The sequence below is a fragment of the Pyrus communis genome, chromosome 12 (assembly GCF_041283825.1).
Source record: "Pyrus communis isolate YQ-2024b chromosome 12, ASM4128382v1, whole genome shotgun sequence".
NCBI lineage: Eukaryota > Viridiplantae > Streptophyta > Magnoliopsida > Rosales > Rosaceae > Pyrus > Pyrus communis.
Window position 1 is genome coordinate 9,510,585 of NC_142576.1, and position 23,312 is coordinate 9,533,896.

Genomic DNA, 23,312 nt, shown 5'->3' on the forward strand with positions numbered 1-23,312 from the left:
TTGGATTCAGAAAACCGAATAAGAACTCTAGTTCCAGCTCTTCTCCGTTAATGGGTCGGAGATGATGAAGCCATTCCAGTCTCATCAATCTCGACTACATTCTATTATTCCCTCTAAACTTTTTGTATGTGTCCCTTCTGTAGAATTGAAGCGTTCTCATCAGCAAAATAAGTGAAGCAAGAGCTGCAACTGAGTGTCGTTGCAGTCAAAACTGTAAACGACAACCTATAACATCGAGTTCCAATACATGTTAGATCCTGGCCCTTGATCCTGTGCAGACCAAGCCTAGCAAGCTCCTTCTGTGCCTCTTTGTCATAGAGCATTCCAGTGACCCTCACATTGAGTAAATAAGTCCCGAGAGGACTTGCCAACTGTCCACAATTGAAGAGGGTGGAGTAGTACTTCAACCCGAAAAGTTCAGAAATGATTGCCAACGCCAGTGGAAACTGAGCTCTGAGGGTAAACCCCATGACGACTGAAGCAATGTACAAGGAACCAGGGAATGGAAGAGCAACAAGAAGGTAGGCAAGGCATTCTAGTGTAAGAAAAATAGTGAGCATAAGGGATCTTGGGATATTATACCTCATGAGTAGGATTTCGGAGACGTAACCAGAAAAGATTCGGCGGAAGAAGTTCCATATGCTGATGAGTGACACAAATGTGTTTATGGTCTGAGGTTTGTAACCCAACGTTTCGTTATTTGGCCGAGGTTGTTTGTAGCAGTCAAGCTCGAGCCAAGTCCGAATAACGTTGCAATGAATATGAGTAGCATGTCAATGCTCAAGAGTGCGTGTAAAATGATGTATCTTCTGTTGGTGGTTTCTTGAAAATGTTTGAGAAGAAAGACGTACCTTTTGGTTTCATCTCTCGATCCAACTCTAGTTCTTGTTGCCCTTGTTCTTGTGGTTCCTCTAAGGTTATTTGACAAGGTTATTGATTCGTTAATGTCCAGTTGACTAACTCCTCTCTGACGGTAATCAAGAGAGGAAACAAAAGCAGGACGCAAACCACCGTGGCAGTCGCAGCTAGGGCTGCCCGGGGGAAGACAACCGATTTCTGGGTCAGAGTCATTGCCATGAGAAACAAGGCAAGAACAATCGACACATACAGAAAGCGGAAAAACACTTTTGAGTTGTCCATTTTCAGCAGTTGCTGTGATCTTTATCGGGTGAATCGTACACAGAAACACAACTGAGAATGCAGCTGGGAGCCAACCGATGAGAAGAATCAGAGCTTTCCTGTCCTGAAATCCAAACGAAGCTAGGGAAATTTGGGTGATGATAGCCCCACTGCGCCCGATATAACCTTTGAGGAGGCCGATCAAAATACCACGGCTTTGTGGGAAGTTTTTCACACAAGTAACCATTCCTCCTGTGTTCACAAAGCTTAAAGAATTTGCTGCGACGTAAACGTAGACACACATTTGCCAGATTTCCGGCTTGGCGATCCTTCCCGTGACGCCTAACCACATCATGAAGTAGCCGAAGAAGTTCATGGCCGCTCCAATGAGGAGCACAAACCATATTGGTGTAACCTCGGCTATTAAGTCTGCGAAAATGCCGATGTTGGCCCCAAGGTCTTTGAAAACTCCCCGCAAGTTGAGGGTTTCTTGGTCATAGCCAAAAGTGGTTTTGAGCTCTTTGGAATAGGTTCCAAACAGATAAACTGCACCTGAACCAGCCATCACCATCAACGAAGCGAAAACGGAGAACCATTGGCTTTTGGCCACTAAAACTACGAAACTCCGTAGATTTCTGGTGCACCCAACTGATGGTGGTGGTGATGGTACCTCAGTCATTTTGCCTAGCCCTTAAGTCTTTGGCTTGGGAGTAAAAGCACTGGATTGGATTGGATTGGATTGGACGTATCAGTATTACTACTGGGAATTGTTATTAGCACTTCAAAAATCTCATTTGGCACTCCAAACTTTCTATAATTAGAAAGAAAAATACACTTGCGATGAGTGTAGAATGAGATTTTTGGAATGCTAATAACAGTTCCCTTACTAATTTACTATGAAAAGATTATTTTCTTGCTACCAAAAAAAGGAAAGAATAACCCAAAATCACCTGCAAAATTGTTTTTTGGTAGCCGTTTATGTTTTTTCTAACAAGATTTGGAGATTTTTAGTGTACTTCGGATTTTTTACAGTTAAATTCTTGGCCACAGAAGAAGACCTAAATGTTAAAATACTCCAGAACACCATATAATTTTCGTCAAATTAGAAAAGCATTTTCAGGAGCCTCATGACCACCAAAGTGCAGCTCCCATAGTCCAGAAAACAGCATTCCGACAGAGATAAATTTAGGTTGAAACTCCTACTCGAGTTTTCTGAAGTAATATAAATAGTTTTCGGAAACTGATTCAGGTTGAAACTCTTACTCAAGTTTTCGAGTTCCAAATGATAAGCATAATCGTATGCGACAGAGGCAAGTTTACAGTCAATCGAAATGTAAATCTTGCGTATTATTTGTAAAACTTGGATTGCACTCTAAGCCAAGTTCATACATCCATTTACATTTTACATACATTTCTCATTCCAAGCATTCACAGGCTTTCCATATCAACAAAAGACAAAAAATTAATACAAAGCAATATTGCCAGGGTTTGAAAATTGAAAATTACATGTTACACAACAAAGCAGAACTATAGCCCCGAAAAACTTAAAAAGAGGGTGGTATGAAACGAAACCTACGGGATCTATAGAGATATTTGAAGAATAAAAATGTAAAAATACAAACGAAAAATCACCGCACGAAGGCACACAAAGATATAATACAGCATTCTGACTATATATTCAAGAAAAAAAAACGAAGAGGAAAACTATTTTCTGATGATGAGACACGACGTGGAGATGGGAAGAAACTTTCAGAATTAGGGTCTGAGGGCATGTTATCATCAGCAAAAAAAATATTAGCTCAGACTCCATACCCTTATGAGCATCTATCAGGTATTATCATAACCTTGTGATAGTTGGCGTGTCCATTACCACAATTGAGCTTTCCTTTCAGTATCCCTCTTGGTTCTAGGGGGGGTACAAGGGGCAAGACGTGAGCTTTGGACTGGCTGCGTTTCAGGGTCATACTTCTGTGAAGCAAGGTAAGTCAAAGCTGTGACGACATCAGCTATAACTGGCCGCATATTAGGCTGCTCCTGAACACACATTGCTGCAACTGCAAGAGCTTGGTACAAGCCCCTTGGGGGATACTGACCCTGGAGCGTTGGGTCTGCCATTTGTGAAAATTTCTTTCGGTCTTTAAACAAGGGTCTTGCCTGCAAAACAAAGTAGTAACATATGAATGTTAAATATCAGAATAAGTTTTGATTTTGCAGAATTCGTTATTGATGGTCAGTCATATTATTAAGAATATGAAAGAGCTCAAAAGGCTTCGTTACTTAAAAGAATATGAACTCCAGAATAGAATGGAATTTCTTACCCATGCAACCAAATTTTGTTCTCCTGTACCTCTGGTATTGTCAATCGCTCTCCTGCCTGTTATAATTTCCAAAAGAACTACGCCAAAGCTATAAACGTCTGATTTAAGAGTCAACTGCCCTGTCATTGCATACTCTGGAGCACAATATCCATACGTTCCCATAACCCTTGTAGATACATGGGTGTTATCCCCAACAGGTCCAAGTTTGGCTAAACCAAAATCAGACAGCTTTGGATGATATCCTTCACCGAGTAATATGTTGGAGCATTTCAAATCTCTGTATATAACAGGAGGACTTGCTTTGTCATGTAGATACTCCAATCCCTTTGCTGCTCCAGCGGCTATTTTCATTCGTGTATTCCAATCAAGTCGTCTCTTACCAGGTGACACATCTGCAAATCAAGATTATGAACAGTTCCACCGAAAAGCTAACTAAAGAATCATTAAAGGTTAAGAAGCATTTGAAATTTGGAAGTTAATGCAAAAGATAACAGATACCATGTAAATGGTCGTCCAAAGACCCTAGGGGCATATATTCATAAACGAGAAGCCTTTGATCTCCATCCGCACAATAACCAGTAAGATTAACAAGATTGGGATGGTGAAGAAGACTCAACATCAACACTTCAACAAGGAATTCCCTGTTCCCTTGTAATCCATCACGATCAAGTTGTTTGATAGCTACTACCTACACCAAACACAACAATAAGTTTCACATTCCACGACCAACTACATCAGATGCATATTAGAAGTTCAATCTCCCATTAAGCTAGAATCTTCATCACATAGTTTGCAAACAGTAGTCTTTATGAAGAAATTGATTTCAAAATAATCTTCCCCCAATCCACTCCCACCCGAAAGGGAAAAAAACCAGCCTTGAAAATATCTACACAAACGTATGTGCAAAAGCACATACAAAACCCTTCCGGTTGCTTTTCATGTTTTGATGAAATAAAAAGATAACCATGACTAACCTGATTGGTACTTTCCAAACGTCCTTTGTATACTCGACCAAATCCACCCTCACCCAATAGACATTCTGACCTGAAATTTCTAGTTGCGGCTGCCAATTCACGGAATGCAAAAGTCTGTGCTGCAATGTGATCAGACCCCCCATCTTTCGGATCCTCCTTGACACTCAAGATGGAATTAGTCTTTGAAAAACCTAATCAAACACAGAAAACAAAGTGAGACCTTTAATAGATAAAAAGTGTTAGGGATTTCTGGAGAAAACAACCAGACCTGTAAACTTATCAACAAAATTAGCAATTTAATTGTAACAAAGATTGAGCGGGATTTTACGGATGATGCCAAGCTAACCGAAAACAATCCTATATGCATTACCAGGAGTATAAGCTGCATTTCTGACAAGAAAACAGCAATACAATGCTACAAAGATGCCTTCTATACCAGTGCATTGTATGATACGACATCATAATTCAAATTTATTCATCAAATTTAACTACAACAACAGTTCATCCTGTATCAAATTCAATCCCTAAGAAATCTCAAAATTTGAAAAATTCTACTCGAAGGCACTAATCTGCATACTAAAAACTGAATAAAACAATTATTCAAGCAATCAAATCATCAATTTTCCCCCCTTGGACCTTAAACTTCATACGAAATATCTAAAAGCTTCTACCACTAAATTAAAAGAAACCCAGATGGGTAAAAACAATTACCAAGCCAGTAAATTCATCTGCTAATCACCAGCAGCACAGATTGAGGTAAATTTTGATTAACCAGCAAGTACCTGAAGTGGGTTTGATCTGATCAAGTGGCTTTTCCTGCAACTCAATCTTGTTCTTCCTTTTCTTCTTGGTTTTTGCTTTACTGTTGGAATTACCAGAACAGGGAATCATCATCCAACCCATGTTTTTATATCTAATGTTTGAGAAGCCAAAGAGACTCAAAAGAGAAAAGCAGCAGTTAGAAAAAGCACTATCCGCGGAGACTCTTCGAAAGATAAAAAGAATCAAACTTCCCCCCAACTCCCCAAAAAGCAAAACCCAGCACGAGCTACTCACTCAGATAGCGAGAGCTTGTAAACTTGTATATTGAAAAGCTTGAAACTTTACAACATATTCTCTCTCTCTCTCTCTCTCTCTCTCTCTCTCTCTCTCTCTCTCTCTCTCTCTCTCTCTCTCTCTCTCTCTCTCTCTCTCTCTCTCTCTCTCTCTCTCTCTCTAAAATAAAAATAAATAAATAAATAAATAAATAAAAATCATCTTGTCTCCTTTCCGAAAGTCCTCGCTTAGGGATACTGTTTTCAATTAGCTGAAAAATGTGGGGGCCAAATGGACGGAGAAGATTGAACCTTTCTTTGATTTTTAGGAGAGGGAATACGTGTATCACCGTCGCGTTTTAGATTTAATAATATAGGTAATAATGTTGTTTAGATATACAAAATAATTACAAATCTGATACAGTTTTAATAGTAGTCTAACACTGACGTTGAGATATTTATAATCTTAATCGGAAGAACTTATATGAGTAACGATGTCGATCATTTACATACTAATCAATGATAAATTACGCTGATAGTTAAAATATCTTCAACGCGTTACGTCTCTAAGTTAAACTTCTCACTTCTTCTCTTCTTATGTATTGGTATGGAATACCAGTTATAATAAAAAGAAAATATATATAATCCGAGAGAGGTGTGTGCAAGTTCAACTATAGGGCTCATCTATCCAACGGTGTAGCAGTTTGCAATAGTGTTACGTGTGGGGAAGCTTTCCCTGGAGTTTATTTAACTTTTCCTTTCAATTTTTAGTCACAGTCAAAAGCTCACAGCCGGTCATAAATGGCTAATTTAGGCCCCTCCATTTGGTACACACTACATATGCTCAATATAAAATCTATAGAATTGCATTTTGTTTATGTGACTTTCATTTGATGGTGTTGGTCACGTTCGTTTATATTATATAAATTCCTTGTTTGGGAACTTAGAAGTAAGCACATTTTCGATTCCACCAACTCTGGTTTTTTTTTTTTTTTTTTTTTTTTATTGCTTTAGTGGTATGAGATATATTTGAGAATCTAACGCTAAATTTAGGTAAAGAAAACATTATAATAACGGTCCCTTAATTTTAATCTTATTAACAAGAACAAAAAAAATGACTCTTCATGAAGTGATGGAATGACTGAAAAAAAAAACAAAAAAGAGACTTTTTACTGTACTCCTAATGTTTTTGCTATTAGATGTTTATTTGAAAATACAAAAATCAAAATTTAAAAATTACAACACCTCGAATATCTCATACTCCAAAACATCAAAAAATTTTAGAAGAATAATGAATTGACAATTTAATATGAACCCGGGGCAAAGGATGCGTGAGTTACTGTTAGGACAAAAGAAAACTTCCAAAGAGTGATTAAAATTAAGAAGTGGAAAAAGATGACACATGAAAAGTAGTGTGGTGGTCAAATGTCGGTTTGAATTCTACATTTACAATATCGAAGATGGGCGATGGGTCAATTATCTGAGCTTATTTTAGATCAATCAGCAAGCTTGAGGACTTGAAGCGTCACATTTCCTGTGGTACAGTTGAAAAATCAATCTAACTATTTGTACACAAATTAGAGTTTGGTACGTGTTAAAAAAACACTTTGTTAACCCCTTAATAACAATTACAATATTGAGGATAAAAATTTTGTACATGACTGATTTAACAAAAGTTTACTTACAAGAGAACAAATATCGTTAGCTTAATTGACGTACACTTTGAAAAAAGGGGAAGGGTGTCTGCCAAAGAGCCAATAATGCTCAAGTTAGAAAAGTAACAGAGAGAAAAATAAAACTTGAGAGATATCTGAGTAGTAAGTGGCTGTTACCGTTTCGTCCTTTTGACTTGACTATTTGTAGGAAAAACCCTAGCAAGTAACTGCGAAGGGAAACTGTAGAGCATACTAAACATTCCTTGATATGTAGGCCAATCTTTGCATTTCTGCTAGTTAACAGTTCTGAAGGTCCTTGTCGGTAAGAGCACAGATGCACAAGACACTTAAAGGGAGACTCCGAAGAGGCGGTGCCCTAACATCATTGACTATGTATGGCCCACTGACAGTACGTCCAGAGAGCCCATAATGTATGTCATGGGCGACATGCTCATGTAACTCATTCACATGAGATGTCTTGAACAAGGAAAGTTGTTCTATGGATCTAGCTTTCAACAGCGTAGAACACATTATGAGATGTTGAAGGGGGTTGGTTGCTCCCAGAGAGCCCATGGTTCGTTAGTGGCAAAAAATCTCATTACTTTAGAGTAGACTACGTCTTATTTATTTAGAGAAATTTTATGGTCTACTTACAACGTTAAAGGAAAAAATTGTCATACTGAGCATATTGTCCACGTATCATTCTTCCATTGGATTTGGTTAATTTATATCTCCATAAATATAAGTGAGAAACACTTCAAAATTGAATTGTGCAGGAAAGGTCATTTCTTATCAAGGGTTAATATTTAGTGCAATAACAGTTGGATTCTGAGTTCTTTCTTCATCAAAATGGTGTTTTTTTAAGTATTTTGATTACGGAAAGGAGTTTTGAGGAGTCTCTTTGCTTTCATGCTTTTAAATGAGTCACTTATGTGTATTCGGCAAGTGTAGATTGACAATCAAGGAGGTTTAACTCAGGAGCCAAGTAGTGTTCACTACTAAGGAGTAAGAATAGCGATTCTTGACGTTCTAAATCTATCCATTTGCACCCTCTCCTTATTTTTATGCTTTGATGCTCCTTTATTTGCTCAATTATCGAAGCACAAAATAAAATGGAGTGCAAACTGATCAAATGAGAGGGCGAAAATCGTTACCTTACTACTGGTAGAAAATGGAGTCTCTAAGTACTACTGGCCTAATCTGGAGTCTCTAAGTACTACTGGCCTAATTTGGATTCGTAAAGGGTTTGCAACTTAAGTGATTAGAAACATTCAATCGGACACCAAGGTTTTAATTCAATCCCCCGTCCCCAATATTGCTTAAAAGTTTCCAAAATTTCAAAGTTATAGTTTACAACATAATCTAATAACAAATATAACACACAAGTATTACCCACTGGGAATTGAATGATCCTTAAACTTTATTCTCTATCATCCTTGTGCTTATTGGGAGGAGCATTATCAAGTCATCAACCTAATCACCGCCATTAACATTTCTAACAAAGTTTTGTTATGTGAAATTTCCCAGTGGATTACAATTAATAGAAAAGGAAAAAAAATGTAATACTCTGATGTGCTAATTGAAGGAAGCAGCAAGAGGAGGGAAAATTAGCAAAAATATTTTCACCATTTTATGTCTCCAAATCCATCAAGTAGCCATCAAAGAGATTCCCAAGTGAAATTATTAGCATTGCAGAGCAGACCATCCAAGGTGGGAATCAGAATCACCGCAGCAAATTATTTTTGGTGTCTGATTTTTCCTCTGAGCCCGTCTGACATTTCTGTCAGACAAAACATGAGGTTGAAACAGTTTGATGCCGAAGTTTGAGTTCGATGTTATCACTCATTTATGGCTTTTCTTTAGTTGTATCGTTTTTGGATGCTCCTGTGTTTGCCTTTCTCAGTGGCATGTCGTGGTTGTGCTTTCCCTCGTACGTTGTGATGAAAGCTTTGGGATCATCCGAGACTCTTTCGACATGCTTACGCACATTGCATTTGAGACTGGTACATCTGTAGTAACTTCTGCAAGATCGAAAAAGTTATGGAGTAAGCACCAGCTAGCCACAAAGAACCTTGTGTCCCATTGCAGATGTCATGAATGCAAACGACAGTTGATGAACAACGTAATCAACTGAATCTTAATACAATCCATAGAGGTTGGTTATATATTTGATTAGGACCTCATTCTAAAAAGTAATGTCTTGAGTTCGGAATACCAGGATAAATCGCTACCTTGTTTTTTTTAATCAACAAAAATGGGGGATTTAGATTTGGAACCTCATCCGACAACACAAAAAAATCACTAGACTAATAGCGCGTTTACTAACCCGTAATCGAAATGAGAATAAGAAATCCAATTCCGATTACGGATTATACTTGTGTTTACTAAAATTGGGAGGAATCAAAAGTGCGTGGGGCCCACACAAAATATGGAATCCAATTCCTGAAATTTGAGAATTTGGATTCCCAACATATACAAGGTATTTGGATTCCAGATTGCCCAAGGAACCGGAATGATAGTTTTTTTCCTTTATGCCCTCACTTACTTTCATTATTTCCAAAATTATCCTTTTAACCCTAGACTTATTTTTCTGAAAATGCTCCTAACAATTTCTTTCCATGTCCTTCTAGCTCATTAAGCATAATTCTATACTCATTCACATTATGTACAACTCCATACATATGCCGAAGAGAAAAAACTACAACTTGAGCGAGAAAATTTAGATATTAAAGTCAATACTTAAATTTATAAAAAAAAATAAACAAAATCATTTTAGTATGTCTATGAAATAAAAAAGCAATTTAATAGTTTCTTACTATTATATACTATATCAAATTTTATTAAAAAAAGTATGTAAAATATTTGATTTGAGACAAGGACATTTTAGTAATCATACTATTTTATATTTCAATTATGCTGAATTAGTAAATAGCTTTATGGAATTGTATTCCGATTCCGGACAATTTTAGTAAACAACTTCAACAGGAATCTGATTCTGATTCCACCTTATTTCAATTCCTCATCAATTCAATTCTCTTCAATTTGATTACGAATTAATAAATGCGCTATAAGAGCTTGATGTAGACATATGAGACAGGTGAGCGCATATGCAAGAGGAATATTAGCCAATTGCTCTAAGAGGTGTGGGAACACTTTCTAAAAAAAGAAAGAAGAGTTTTTCATTCTTTCTAACCTGGGATATGGATTCCCCTTAACAACCTTCTGCCCGTACTTCCTCCAGCGGAAGCCATCACCCGTCATGTCAGATTCAACTGAAATTTGCACCACAACACGGGGATCTTGGACATCTTCCCCTGATATCCCTGCTTCATTGGATTGATTCTCACATTTTCTGAAGGAAAATCATAGTTAAACATAGTCAATAACATTAACCTTGAACAGAGAGTATTATGATAGAAAGCTCATCAAGAATCAAGATATTTTGATCGCATTTTAATCCAAACGGTCAAGGTCAACCACGGAGAAGGGAAGAGGCAAGAAAATGGATACAAATGGTTTCGCTATCTTAGATCTATATTGCAAAAGAACGGAGAATTGGATGAAGACCTAAATCATAGAATACAAACTGGGTGGATGAAGTGGAAGAGTGCATCGGGTGTGTTGTGTGCCCGTTGTATGCCACTAAAGGTTAAGGAAATTTTTTATAGGACTGCAATAATGCCAACAATGTTTTATGGTATGGAATGTTGAACAGTCAAGCATCAACACGTACACAAAATGAATGTAGCAGAGATGAGAATGCTTCGTTGGATGTGTGGGCACACAAGAAAGGATAAGATTAGGAACGAGGATATCCGAGGTAAAGTAGGAGTAGCCGATATTGAAGATAAGATGACAGAAAATCGGTTAAGGTGATTTGGATGTGAAATGAAGACCTACAGACATTCCGGTTAAAAGATGCGATTATGAGACTAAAGCTCAAGGCCAAAAGGGTAGAGAAAAACCTACGAAGACTTGAAAATAGACTCTAAGAAAATATTTGAAGTACTTAGATCAAACAAAAGACTTTCTGTGTTAAGTGTGTGGAAACTTTCTGTGGAGTTTATTTAACTTTTCCTTTCAATTTTTAGTCACAGTCAAAAGCTCATAGCCGGTCACAAATGGCTAATTTACGACCCTCCATTCGGCACACACTGCATGCTCAATATAAAATCTATAGAATTGCATTTTGTTTATGTGACTTTGATTTGATGGTGTTGGTCACGTTCGTTCGATTCCACTAACTCTGATTTTTGGCTTTTTTTTTTTTTTTGTTTTTGGCTTTGGCTTTGGTGGTATGAGATATATTTGAAAATCTAACACTAAATTTAGGTAAAGTGAACATTATAACAACGGTTCTTTAATTTTAATCCTATTAGAGTGATGGTTTCTAAACTAAAAATTTATGATTATTGATCTCTTAACTCATCAAAACATCCAATTATAGTTTTTTTCATCAACTCCTTTAGAATTTCATTAAATTGAGTCATGTTAGAAAGACTATTTCTATAATTGGATTAAAATTAAAGGACCATTACTTTAATTGTGTTAAAGTTGAAGGACCATTTTTCTAATTAGGTTAAAATTGAAAGACCATTACGAAAATAACTATAACGGCACGTTTTGATGAGTTAAGAGATCAATACTTACAAATTTTTAGTTAAGATATTGCTCCTTAAATTATGCTAAAGTTAAGTCAACATTTCCACAATAGTAAAAGATTTGACCAACAGTATTGTTTTCATCGTAGAAAGCACAAAGACTGTATATCATTTGATATGTGGCTTCCATTGATGTTTGGAGGTGCTCTTTGATTTATGTGATATTTTCCTCAATGTTCAAGGGTTTAATAATGAAAATTTTAACGAAAAGTTTTTAGTGCTGTTTATTTTAACGAAAAACTATATTTTTATACTAAGAAGTCAATCATGATATTATTCACTTTACCCTTTATTTTATCTTTATCGTTAAAACTTAAAATTTTCAAACACTTTGCATTAATTTTCCTTTTAATATATTCAAAGTATTCCTATAAATTATAGAAAGAAAAAAAAATACCTCCTTTCAAAAACTTTGACAAAGAATAAACTTTCTTCTTCTTTTTGTCATTGAAGGAGAGAAATAGTAATAAACGAACATATTATAGAGATAGGTTTGAATTTAGTCAAGTTGGATATTATAATTCAATTAGTCAAGTTGATTTGGTTTAAACAGTTTCTGTAACAGTTTGAATCTTTTGTCCCGTAATGAGATAATTTAATGTACAATAACACTTATATAAAAATAAAAATAAATCATACTATGAAGTAGGATAAGGACTAGAGTGGGGAAATCATAATAATGTGATTTAAATTCACTTTTAGTGAGAATCAAATTTAAGAACTCTTAATTACAAGTAAAAAGGAATATCATTAGACCGTAATACTAAGTACCTAGTAAAGAATAACTTTATGCTTATATATGGTGAGATAGCCAAACTCCAAAATTTAAATTGGAAGGATAGGTCAACAAGGTATATAAAGCTAAAATCCTTTCTCGCGTGCATGTATATGAAAAATCAAAGATCTCTAAAAATAGGAACTTTGACGTCATGCTAAACAACCACTAATAAAAAAAAAACTTCACAAATCATAAATCAAATATCGAGATGAGTTATAACCACAAAATCAAAACTCTGATATCATATTAGACAATTACGAAACTCCAAAAACATAACACATATACCGTGAATCAAATACTTCGATGATCTGTATAACTACAAAACCATGCGAGAAAGAAATAAGTTAACCACTCATCTTATTAGAATATATAGTCTTCATAAATTAGATTATATCTCTTTGTTCTTAGGGACTATTGACTTTATGGACCAAGTCACGCAAGAAGTTCCAGATGGCATGGTGTGGCGTGTAGTGCTAATGCAAATATTGGTCTTCTCAATGAAGTTATTTATGCCACAAATTCATAAACCTTTGACCTTGGTGGGTCACCGTCCATACTCCTCCCACAAATTATGGCTTCGCAGACGCTTCTTATAACTTTTTGAAGAGTACAAAGAATACCTCTGATCCCATGTTCGCTGCAGAATCATGTTAATAAGTCAAGCCTGCAACGTAAAAAAGGATATTACCTAACTCGTTGTCATAGAAGTAGGTGTTTCTGCATTCATGTTAATCACAGTTTAATATGCAGGTAAAAACAATTTCTATTTGCGGTTTTTTTATGAACTCTCTCTCTCTATATGGTCAGACAATGATTTACAGGAATGAAAAAATGACTCTTCATGAAGTGATGGAATGACCAAAAAAAATGAAATTTTTTACAATACTCCAAAGTATGGGATACTCCTAATGTTTTCACTGTTAGATGTTTATTTGGAAATACAAAAATCAAAATTTAAAAATTACAACATTTTGAATATTCCATACTCCAAAACATCAAAGAATTTTAGAAGAATAATGAATTGACAATTTAATATGAACCCGTAACATACCAGCAAAGGCAAAGGATGCGTGAGTTACGGTTAGGACAACAGAAAACTTCCAAAGAGTGATTAAAATTAAGTGGTGGAAAAAGGTGACACATGAAAAGTAGTGTGGTGGTCAAATGTCGGTTTGAATTCTACGTTACAATATCCAAGATGGGCGATGGGCCAAATATCTAAGCTTATTTTAGATCAATCAGCAAGCTTGAAGACTTGAAGTGTCACATTTCCTGTGGTTCAGCTGAAAAATCAATCTAACTATTTGTACACAAATTAGAGTTTGGTGCGTGTTAAAAAAAACTTTTGTTAACCATTTAATAACAACTATAATATTGTGGATAAAATTTTTGTACACGATTGATTTGACAAAAATTTACTTACAAAAGAACAAATATAGTTGGCTTAATTTACGAACATTTTGAAAAAAAGGGGAGAGTGTTTGCCAAAGAGCCTATAATGCTCAAGTCAGAAAGTAATAGAGAGAAAAATAAAACTTGATAAATATCTAAGTAGTAAGTGGCAGTTACCGTTTCGTTCTTTTGACTTGACTATTTATAGGAAAAACCCTAGCAGGCAGTTGCAAAGGGAAACTGCAGAGCATACTAAGCATTCCTTGATATGTAGGCCAGTCACTACATTCCTGCTAGCTAATAGTTCTAAAGGTCCCTATGTAGGCCAGTCTCTGCATTCCTGCTGGCTAATAGTTTTGAAGGTCCCTGTCGGTAAGAGCACAGATGTGCATGACACCCAAAGGAAGACTCTGAAGAGTCGGTGCCCTGACACCATTGACTGTGTATGGCCCACTGACAGTACGTATTATTGGCACTCTAGAGAGCCCATAAGGCATGTCATGGGCGACATGCTCATGTAACTCATTCACATGAGATGTCTCAGATAAGGAAAGTTGTTCTATGGATCTAGCTTTCAACAACGTAGAACACATTATGAGATGTTGAAGGGGGTTGGTTGCTCCCAGAGAGCCCATGGTTCGTTAGTGGCATAAAATCTCATTACTTTAGAGTAGATTACGTCTTATTTCTTTAGAGCAATTTTATGGTCTACTCATAACGTTAAGGAAAAAATTATCATATTGAGCATATTGTCCACGTGTCATTCTTCTATTGGATTTGGTTAATTTATATCTCTACAAATATAAGTGAGAAACACTTCAAAATTGAATTGTGCAGGAAAGGTCATTTCTTATCAAGGGTTAATATTTAGTGCAATAACAGTTGGATTCTGAGTTCTTTCTTCATCAAAATGGTGTTTTTTTAAGTATTTTGATTATGGAAAGGAGTTTTGAGGAGTCTCTTTGCTTTTATGCTTTTAAATGAGTCATTTATGTGTATTCGGCGAAGTGTAGATTGACAATCAAGGAGGTTTAACTCAGGTGCTAAGCAGTGTTCACTACCAATGGAGTGCAAATTGATCAAATAAGAGGGTGAAAATCATTACCTTACTACTGATAGAAAATGGAGTCCCTAAGTACTATTGGCCTAATTTCTGTTTGAGACATGATCTATGATTCTACAAGATGATCCTAGTTCATATCGTAGAGTTAATAGCTTTGGATGATATGAAACTTAAGGCCCGCTTGGTATCCTACAAAAAAAATTTCAACTTTTTTTTCAAATATATTTCTTAAGAACATTCTTGAGAACAATTTTTAAATACACTTCAAAACTTGTCTAGTATAAATTCAAAATTATTTTAAGTATACACAATTAAAAAGGAAAAAAGGGCAGTGATAGAGGTAAGAGAGAGAAAATAGTGGATCGGAAGAGAGAATGGACTTGGATTCGTAAAGGGTTTGCCGCTCAAGTGATTAGAAACATTCACTCAGACACCAAGGTTTGAGTTAAATCCCCCATCCCCAATATTGCTTAAAAGTATCCAAAATTTCAAAGCTATAGTTTACAACATAATCTAATAACAAATATAACACACAAGTATTACCCACTGGGAATTGAATGATCCTTGAACTTTATTCTCTATCATCCTTGTGCTTATTGGGAGGAGTATTATCGAGTCATCAACCTAATCATCGCCATTAACATTTCTAACAAAGTTTTGTTATGTGAAATTTCCCAGTGGATTACAATTAATAGAAAAGAAAAGAAAAAAAATGTAATACTCTGATGTGCTAATTGAAGGAAGCAGCAACAGGAGGGAAAATTAGCAAAAATATTTTCACCATTTTATGTCTCCAAATCCATCAAGCAGCCATCAAAGAGATTCCCATGTGAAATTATTAGCATTGCAGATCAGACCATCCAAGGTGGGAATCAGAATCACTGCAGCAAATTATTTTTGGTGTCTGATTTTTTCTCGGAGCCCGTCTGACATTTCTGTCAGACAAAACATGAGGTTGAAACAGTTTAATGCCAAGGTTTGAGTTCGATGTTATCACTCATTCATGGCTTTTCTTTAGTTGTATCCTTTTCAGATGCTCCTGTGTTTGCGTTCCTCAGTGGCATGTCGTGGTTGTGCTTTCCCTCGTACGTTGTGATGAAAGCTTTGGGATCATCCGAGACTCTTTCGACATGCTTACGCACATTGCATTTGAGACTGGTACATCTGTAGTAACTTCTGCAAGATCGAAAAAGTTATGGAGTAAGCACCAGCTAGCCACAAAGAACCTAGTGTCCCATTGCAGATGTCATGAATGCAAACAGCAGTCGATGAACAACGTAATCAACTGAATCTTAACATAATCCATAAAGGTTGGTTATATATTTGATTAGGACCTCATTCTAAAAAGTAATGTCTTGAGTTCGGAATACCAGGATAATTCCCTACCTATTTTTTTTTAATCAACGAAAATGGGGGATTCAGATTTGAAACCTCATCCGACAACACAAAAAAAAAAAAAAAATCACTAGACTAAGAGCTTGAGGTAGACATATGAGACAGGTGAGCACGTATGCAAGAGGAATATTAGCCAATGGCTCTAAGAGGTGTGGATACATTTACTAAAAAAAAGAAAGAAGAAGAATTATTCATTCTTTCTAACCTGGGATATGGATTCCCCTTAACAACCTTCTGCCCGTACTTCCTCCAGCGGAAGCCATCACCCGTCATATCAGATTCAACTGAACTTTGCACCACAACACGGGGATCTTGGACACCTTCCCCTGATATCCCTGCTTCATTGGATTGATTCTCACTTTTTCTGAAGGAAAATCATAGTTAAACATAGTCAATAACATTAACCTGGAACAGAGAGTATTATGATAGAAAAGCTCATCAAGAATCAAGATATTTTGATCGCATTTTAATCCAAACAGTCAAGGTCAACTACGGAGAAGGGAAGAGGCAAGAAAATGGATACAAACCAGCAGATAACAAACGATGATAAGTAATTATTTTTTTCAAAGACAATATATAAAGTGCAAATTCAGTGGGAACGGAGGTTTAGATGAGTTAGGGTGAGTATTGGAGATCAGGAAGTACTAAAGAGCGAACGGTTTCGCTATCTTAGATCTATCTTGCAAAAGAACGGAGAATTTGATGAAGACCTAAACCATAGAATACAAGCTGGATGGATGAAACGGAAGAGTGGATCGAGTGTGTTGTGTGCCCGTTGTATGCCACTAAAGCTCAAGGGAAAATTTTATAGGACGGCAACAAGGCCAACAATGTTTTATGGCATGGAATGTTGGGCGGTCAAGCATCAACACGTAAACAAAATGAATATAGCGGAGATGAGAATACTTCGTTGAATGTGTGAGCACACGAGAAAGGATAAGATTAGGAATGAGGATATACGAGGTAAAGTAGGAGTAGCTAACATTGAAGATAAGATGAAAGAAAATCGGTTAAGGTGGTTTGGACATGTAAAATGAAGACCTACAAACATTCCGGTTAAAAGATGCGATTACGAGACTAAGGCTCAGGGCCAAAGGGGTAGAGGAAAACCTAGGAAGACTTGAAAATAGACTCTAAGAAAAGACTTGGAGTACTTAGATCTAATAGAAGACTTGGCACAAAACCGAGCATAGTGGCGTTCTAGGATTCATATAGTTGACCCCACTTTGTGGGACAAGACTTTGTTGTTGTTGTAGTAAAGTGCACCACCTTTTCAGAGTAAAGCTTGCATAGCTAATCCAAAGTATAGGATTCTGATTTTCGTTTAATGATACATCTTACCTTCTTTTACTTCTAGGCTCACAATCCTCTGCTTCAAGCCCCTTGCTTCCTTCCTCGCATTCTCCACTAAGACCACAAGAATTATCAGGAGCTGCACCACCAGCATTTATTCCTCCACTTGCCAGGGGATCATAACGTAGTAGAGCTTTGCTTTGGTAAAAATGCACCGGCAGTCCAACTTCATTCTGATCTTCTAATCTACCTTCCGAACCTTCATTTCTTTCATTAAGATGACTATTACATAACCTGTTGTTGGTATCTTGACCAGTTCCATCAGAGGCTACGCCTAACCCTTGCGTCCCTGATGAGCTACGCTTTGGAGGTTGAGGCTTCGAATGGTTGTGTTCACCCTTGTAGACAATCTCAGCGATCTGTCCATCCAGAGATCGTTCTACCTTCTTTTTCACAGGACAATTTGGATGCGTGCATTTATAGTAACTTCGGGGGTACTCGCTTCCCTTGACTTGCTTCTGTCCATATTTTCTCCAATTATACCCATCATAAGAAGGCCTATCAGTATTGGCTGTGGATGGTATAATTTTTTGATCCTCTTCCATGTTTTGTGAGACTATTTTCGGAGGCTCTGTTGTCTGATTTGTCTCGGCACATGATGGATTATTATGGCGCAGATTTACACTTTGGGATCTAAAGCTTTTATCTTGATTTGGATGTAGAACATCCGCATTAACTGATGATTGTGTAGATTGGTGGCGGGTATTGAAGTTTCCCTGGTAAGAATGAACAAAAAGGAATTTTAGTTTCAAAATTCGAGTTCAAAAGTTTCACCACATTTTCGGAAGTCCATGTCTTTACACGTTTATTCAGTATACCAAAGATAGTACTGAGGAAACACATACATGTTACTAGAAAAAGAAATGTTCGATTAAATTGCAAACACACAATATCTAGCTACTGACCATATTTGCCAAGACAGAAACGGTTGCCCTTGAAACAACTTTCGCCAATGGTTTATATACCACAGTTGATCTGCTATCTGGTTTCGAAACCTTCTCCAATGAATGTCTATGTGCTCCACCAGAGATATCCGCCTGAAATTTTTTCGCACAAACAGTCAGAGCTAAGGAATTTTTCAAAAGGAACAATCATTTTTTAGTAGAATTAAGATCACCTGGGAAGAAACCAATCCATCAACAGCATGATTCACCAATGGCTTGAACCTCACGGTCTTTGGTCTGATGGCAGAAACAGCAGTTTCAGAAGATACATTAGAGGGAGAGGCATCAATAGCTCCTGCAAGAAGCTCTGTGAAGGACCTAAAGGTGGAACATGTAGGCCTTGAAGCAACTGGTTTAGCTATAACTACACGCTCTGCTTCCTTAATATCCATTTTTTCCAATGATTATGTTATGTTCCAACTAGGTATTTTTTATGTGTGACGTACTAGCATGAGCTAAATGAAAACATGGAAGTCCCATCATCTTATGCCTGGAATACTCTGTATATCTTTCTCCAGAAAGCAATACAAAGAATAGTAATTAACCGACACTTGAGGAGCTGCTACTGCCCATGTTGGCTCAAGATGTGCAAAGTTCAATCGACTTCAAACCTGCATGAGACCGGGATTATATAGAAATACTAAGATAAATAACAAAGTAACAAGACGAAGAGTCAAAGGAGTTTACAGGAGTATATCATTCTACTAAATCACAGAAATTGAAAGGTAAAACCTTGGCTTAATGCATTTATTATCAAGCAAGACAGAGCATTTGGGATTTGGAGTTGGGGAATTGGGAAATAATTGCAGAAGAGTCCCTGTACTCTCAGATTCTCATTGCCATTTCAAAGATGCATAATTTGAGTAGGAAAGGGAAGCATACAGATTTCGATTTTCCTAACACATGTGTTCACTAGCTGACCGGGATTAGGAATTCTTTCCATCAACTTAGTGATATAACCGACGAAGGTTGCACATTGAAGTCGAGGAACAATTGTACAATCTAGTCCACTTATAACTTATCAAAAACAGATTATGCGCTAACAAACAACCTGCTAGAACACGAGAGCATTCACATCATATAAAAAAACAAACAGCGAAGATGGAACACTGAATAGAATTGGCAGTACCAAACACAGCTCCTGAACACTGTGGTCTCTGACATGTCATTTTCATGTTTTCTACGGCCACGGTTGAAAACATAATGTATTTGATTTCGTAAAAATCGTTGTTTGAGACTGTTTTTTTCACTATCCATGAAACAGTTTATCAAAAGATAAGCATATTATCCAAGTTCACATCTTCCTCTTCGAACTAACAAGATCGGTAATATCTCAACTCACCACTTAATTTTATATATGAAATCTCTCGAACTCGACATTAAAACTTGAAGCAATTATAATCCTCTCTCTTCAAAGATCGTATATTGAACCACACATATCAAACCATGACATGTTCAGTACCCTACTAGTGACAAGGGCAACCATATGTGGACAATATTGTAATCTTACTTTCCCAATCATATAACCTTTCCACAAGTCGGAAATAATTTCTTTCTTTCTTTCCAAGAGAAAGTTGAATGAATTAAAAACATCAAAACAAAAATAAATCTAATAAACACACGCATCAAATTCTCCAAATTATCGAAGAAATTGCAGAAACACAGAATTGAAAACCAACAAATTTTCTTCCAACAAACGTAAAAGAACAAGAAATTAATCTCAATATAAAAAGTTTAAGCCACAGATTTTGAAGAAAATAATATAAGATGCAGATTAGCACTGACCTTCAGAGGTAAGGTAAAAGTAAAATTGAAAAAAATTAAAACTAGTCAACAAATTCCAGAAACTCTAAGAACTAAAACTCTTTGCAGAACAAAAGCAGCAACTGACCTGAATGGCTTCAACTCACAAACCCTGAAATCTGTTGGGTCCACTGAATCTTAAATAAGCCAAGTTTATATAACACTTGGCTCAGCCTGCATTGCACAACCACCAAAATTTGTAAGAAAAGAAAAGAAAACAAATAAAAATTTCAGCTCCAAAAATAGAATAATTAAAAATATTTATAAAAAAAATGAGCTCGAAAAATACAAAAAATTATAAATTATAAAAAACGTGACGTGAAAACCAGAGCTTTTACCTTGGAGAATGGAGATCGAGATCGAGACAGAGACAGAGAAAGCAGAAACAGCTTATGAAAACAAAAATCAGGATTAATCCTGCAAAAGGAGTGCTGCGTCTGTCTTTTTAGAAGCCAAGTACGAACTGCTGCTGCATATGCACCAAAACGCAGCGTTTTCACTGGTGCTGGACTTCCCAAGAGTTTTTTGAACAGTGTTATGGGGAGACAGAGAGAGAGAGAGAGAGAGAGAGAGAGAGAGAGAGAGAGAGAGACTTCTGCAGCAGAATTCCACCACTTTGACACGAAAAATGAAAGTTGAGGATAAACCAATAGTTTTTTCACCTATATTTTAATATTTTTGTAATAAAGTTTGAGTCTTTGGGTTTCAAAATCTGGTATTTAGCAAATGCGAAAATGGGTTCTACTGTGAACAAAAATGAAAACTGAAAATTGGGTTCTTTTTTTTTATTTATTTTTATTCCTAATTTATTTGTTTTATTCTTGTAGAACTCAAAAATAAAAGTGAGGGAGCAGTGTTGTTGTTGGGTTGAAGAAGAAGCCCCAGAGGGAGGTGGTGGTACGTCCAACTAACCGTCTCTCTTTCTCTTTGACTCTCTGATCCCTTCATATATTGTGGGGGACCTGTAATGATATAGAAATTACAATGCACTTGGAGCCCTAATGCCGTCAGCTACTTGGGAAACTGTCATCTACCGGGACACGTGGCAATGTTGGATTTGCTGGGTTCCTAGTAAAGTTTGGGGGTCCTACAATGGTGATACTGATTAGTGAGTCAAAATGACTTGATTAGCCGTGGATGTTGAATATGGATGAGGGGAAATGGTAGGACGAAAGGGTAATTTTGAAAGATTTGTTGTGATTACTACCTCTCTATTGTTAAGGGATCAAATAATACAAAATGCCACCTAAGAATCCCCAATGTAAAATTAAAAATGAGACCAAATTATAGCAATAGTCTTTAAACTTTAATCTTAGTTTAGTTTTAGTTCTTAAACTTTCATAGTAGTTTCTCTAGTTCTTCAACTTAGCAATGTGTTGTACCGTTAGCTTTTTCACTAATGTTGTCTATATTTTCTTTAAATTTCGGGGTATATTAGGAATTTCATCTCACATGGCTACAAATGAATTTAAAATGAGAAATGAGAGAGAAAAAAAAATCTAAAAATATCAGATTTTTTTGTGTAAGAAAATTGAATACAAAGGAATTTTTTTTCTAGTTAAATATGTCATTTGTTAGGTTGTTTAAGTCCAACTACAGTTCGATCTCCTATCAACTTTGAAATCGCATTGCCTAATATTTACAAGTTGCTAAAGTCCAACTATTTTCATTTTGTATTTTTATAGTTTAAATTTCATTTGTTTCAAGTTTTAGATATTAATTTATAAATTTTCATTTGTTCTTTTATCTTCTTTTATTGTTTTTTGAAGTTTTAAGTTGAAGTTCCTAATATACCCCTAGATTTAATGGGGGAAAAGACGGCGTTAGTGAAAAGGATCGATGTTGCATCACATTGTTAAATTCAAAGACAAAAGAAGCTAATTATGAGAATTCAGGGACTAAAATTAAACTAGGGTAAAGTACAGAGACCACTGCTACAATTAAGCCTTAAAAATGGATTGATTACCATGTTCTGTATTCCCTACATATTAAGATTATTCAACCCAAACATAAGGATTTTCTTGGGTGCTCAAGAGAACCAGTATTGTGGGTGTTTTAACTATTAGATTTTTGTTTAAAAACACAAAAAATAAAATAAAATTAAATGCTAACAGTTAAAACATCAAGAACACCGGACAAGAGCATCCAAGAATTTTTGCCAGACCATATATATGGAAAGTGGGAGATAGTTGGGTAAGTTAAATTCTAGGTTTTAGATGAATATTTTTCTTATCTTTATTCTTCTCACATAGAGGAATATATAAACATATACAATCTCCTACAAACTAGGAAACAAGTATCCCAAAACCACTAGGATACCAATTACATAATTTTATACCAAAAATATCTCTTCATTCCTTATTCCCTAAGATTTCCTCACGCAACACTCCCCCTCAAGTTGGTGCGTAGATATCTCCTAGGCCCAACTTGTCAAGTGAGTTCTGAAACACTCTTGTCGTCACTGCATGCGTTAACACATCAGCTAGCTGGTCTTCGGATCTCACATATGGAATGTCAATTAGCTTAACATCCAACTTTTCTTTAATAAAGTGTCTATCCACCTCAACATGTTTTGTACGATCATGCTGAACTGGATTATTAGCTATCTCTCGCGCAGCTTGATTATCACAATATAAAAGCATCGTTCCATGTGGCTTGAACCCAATCTCTGTAAGAAGAATCCTTAGCCATAATAGCTCACAAATCCCATGTGCCATCCCACGGTATTCAGCCTCTGCCGTAGACCTTGCCACCACATTCTGTTTCTTGCTCCTCCAAGTCACAAGATTTCCTGCAACAAATGTAAAGTACCCTGATGTAGAG

The 23,312-nt window shown here is 36.3% G+C and overlaps 2 protein-coding genes and 1 pseudogene across 3 annotated transcripts; all 3 read right to left on the minus strand.

The window, feature by feature from the left end:
- Positions 1–4: 4 nt before the first annotated feature.
- On the minus strand, positions 5–1,798 carry LOC137744351 (protein NUCLEAR FUSION DEFECTIVE 4-like; annotated as a pseudogene).
- A 732-nt stretch (positions 1,799–2,530) lies between these two features.
- Positions 2,531–5,786, minus strand: LOC137745196 (putative serine/threonine-protein kinase PBL7). Its single transcript, XM_068485104.2, has 5 exons — positions 5,194–5,786; positions 4,412–4,602; positions 3,936–4,125; positions 3,438–3,829; positions 2,531–3,273 (listed from the first exon to the last, which is right to left on the minus strand). The coding sequence occupies exons 1-5, from the start codon at positions 5,312–5,314 to the stop codon at positions 2,986–2,988; spliced, it is 1,182 nt and encodes a 393-aa protein (XP_068341205.1). The 5' UTR covers positions 5,315–5,786; the 3' UTR covers positions 2,531–2,985.
- A 9,647-nt stretch (positions 5,787–15,433) lies between these two features.
- LOC137745562 (WRKY transcription factor 44) lies at positions 15,434–21,432 on the minus strand. Of its 2 annotated transcripts, XM_068485530.2 has the most exons (7): positions 20,828–21,432; positions 20,578–20,663; positions 18,860–19,297; positions 18,648–18,779; positions 17,731–18,458; positions 16,595–16,753; positions 15,434–16,170 (listed from the first exon to the last, which is right to left on the minus strand). In XM_068485530.2, exons 3-7 carry the CDS (start codon positions 19,076–19,078, stop codon positions 15,996–15,998), a joined length of 1,413 nt encoding a protein of 470 aa, XP_068341631.2. In that variant the 5' UTR covers positions 19,079–19,297; positions 20,578–20,663; positions 20,828–21,432; the 3' UTR covers positions 15,434–15,995. The 2 variants fall into 2 exon arrangements, with proteins under 2 accessions (XP_068341631.2, XP_068341632.2); XM_068485531.2 differs by lacking the exons at positions 20,578–20,663; positions 20,828–21,432 and adding an exon at positions 19,419–19,701.
- Between the last annotated feature and the right edge of the window lie 1,880 nt (positions 21,433–23,312).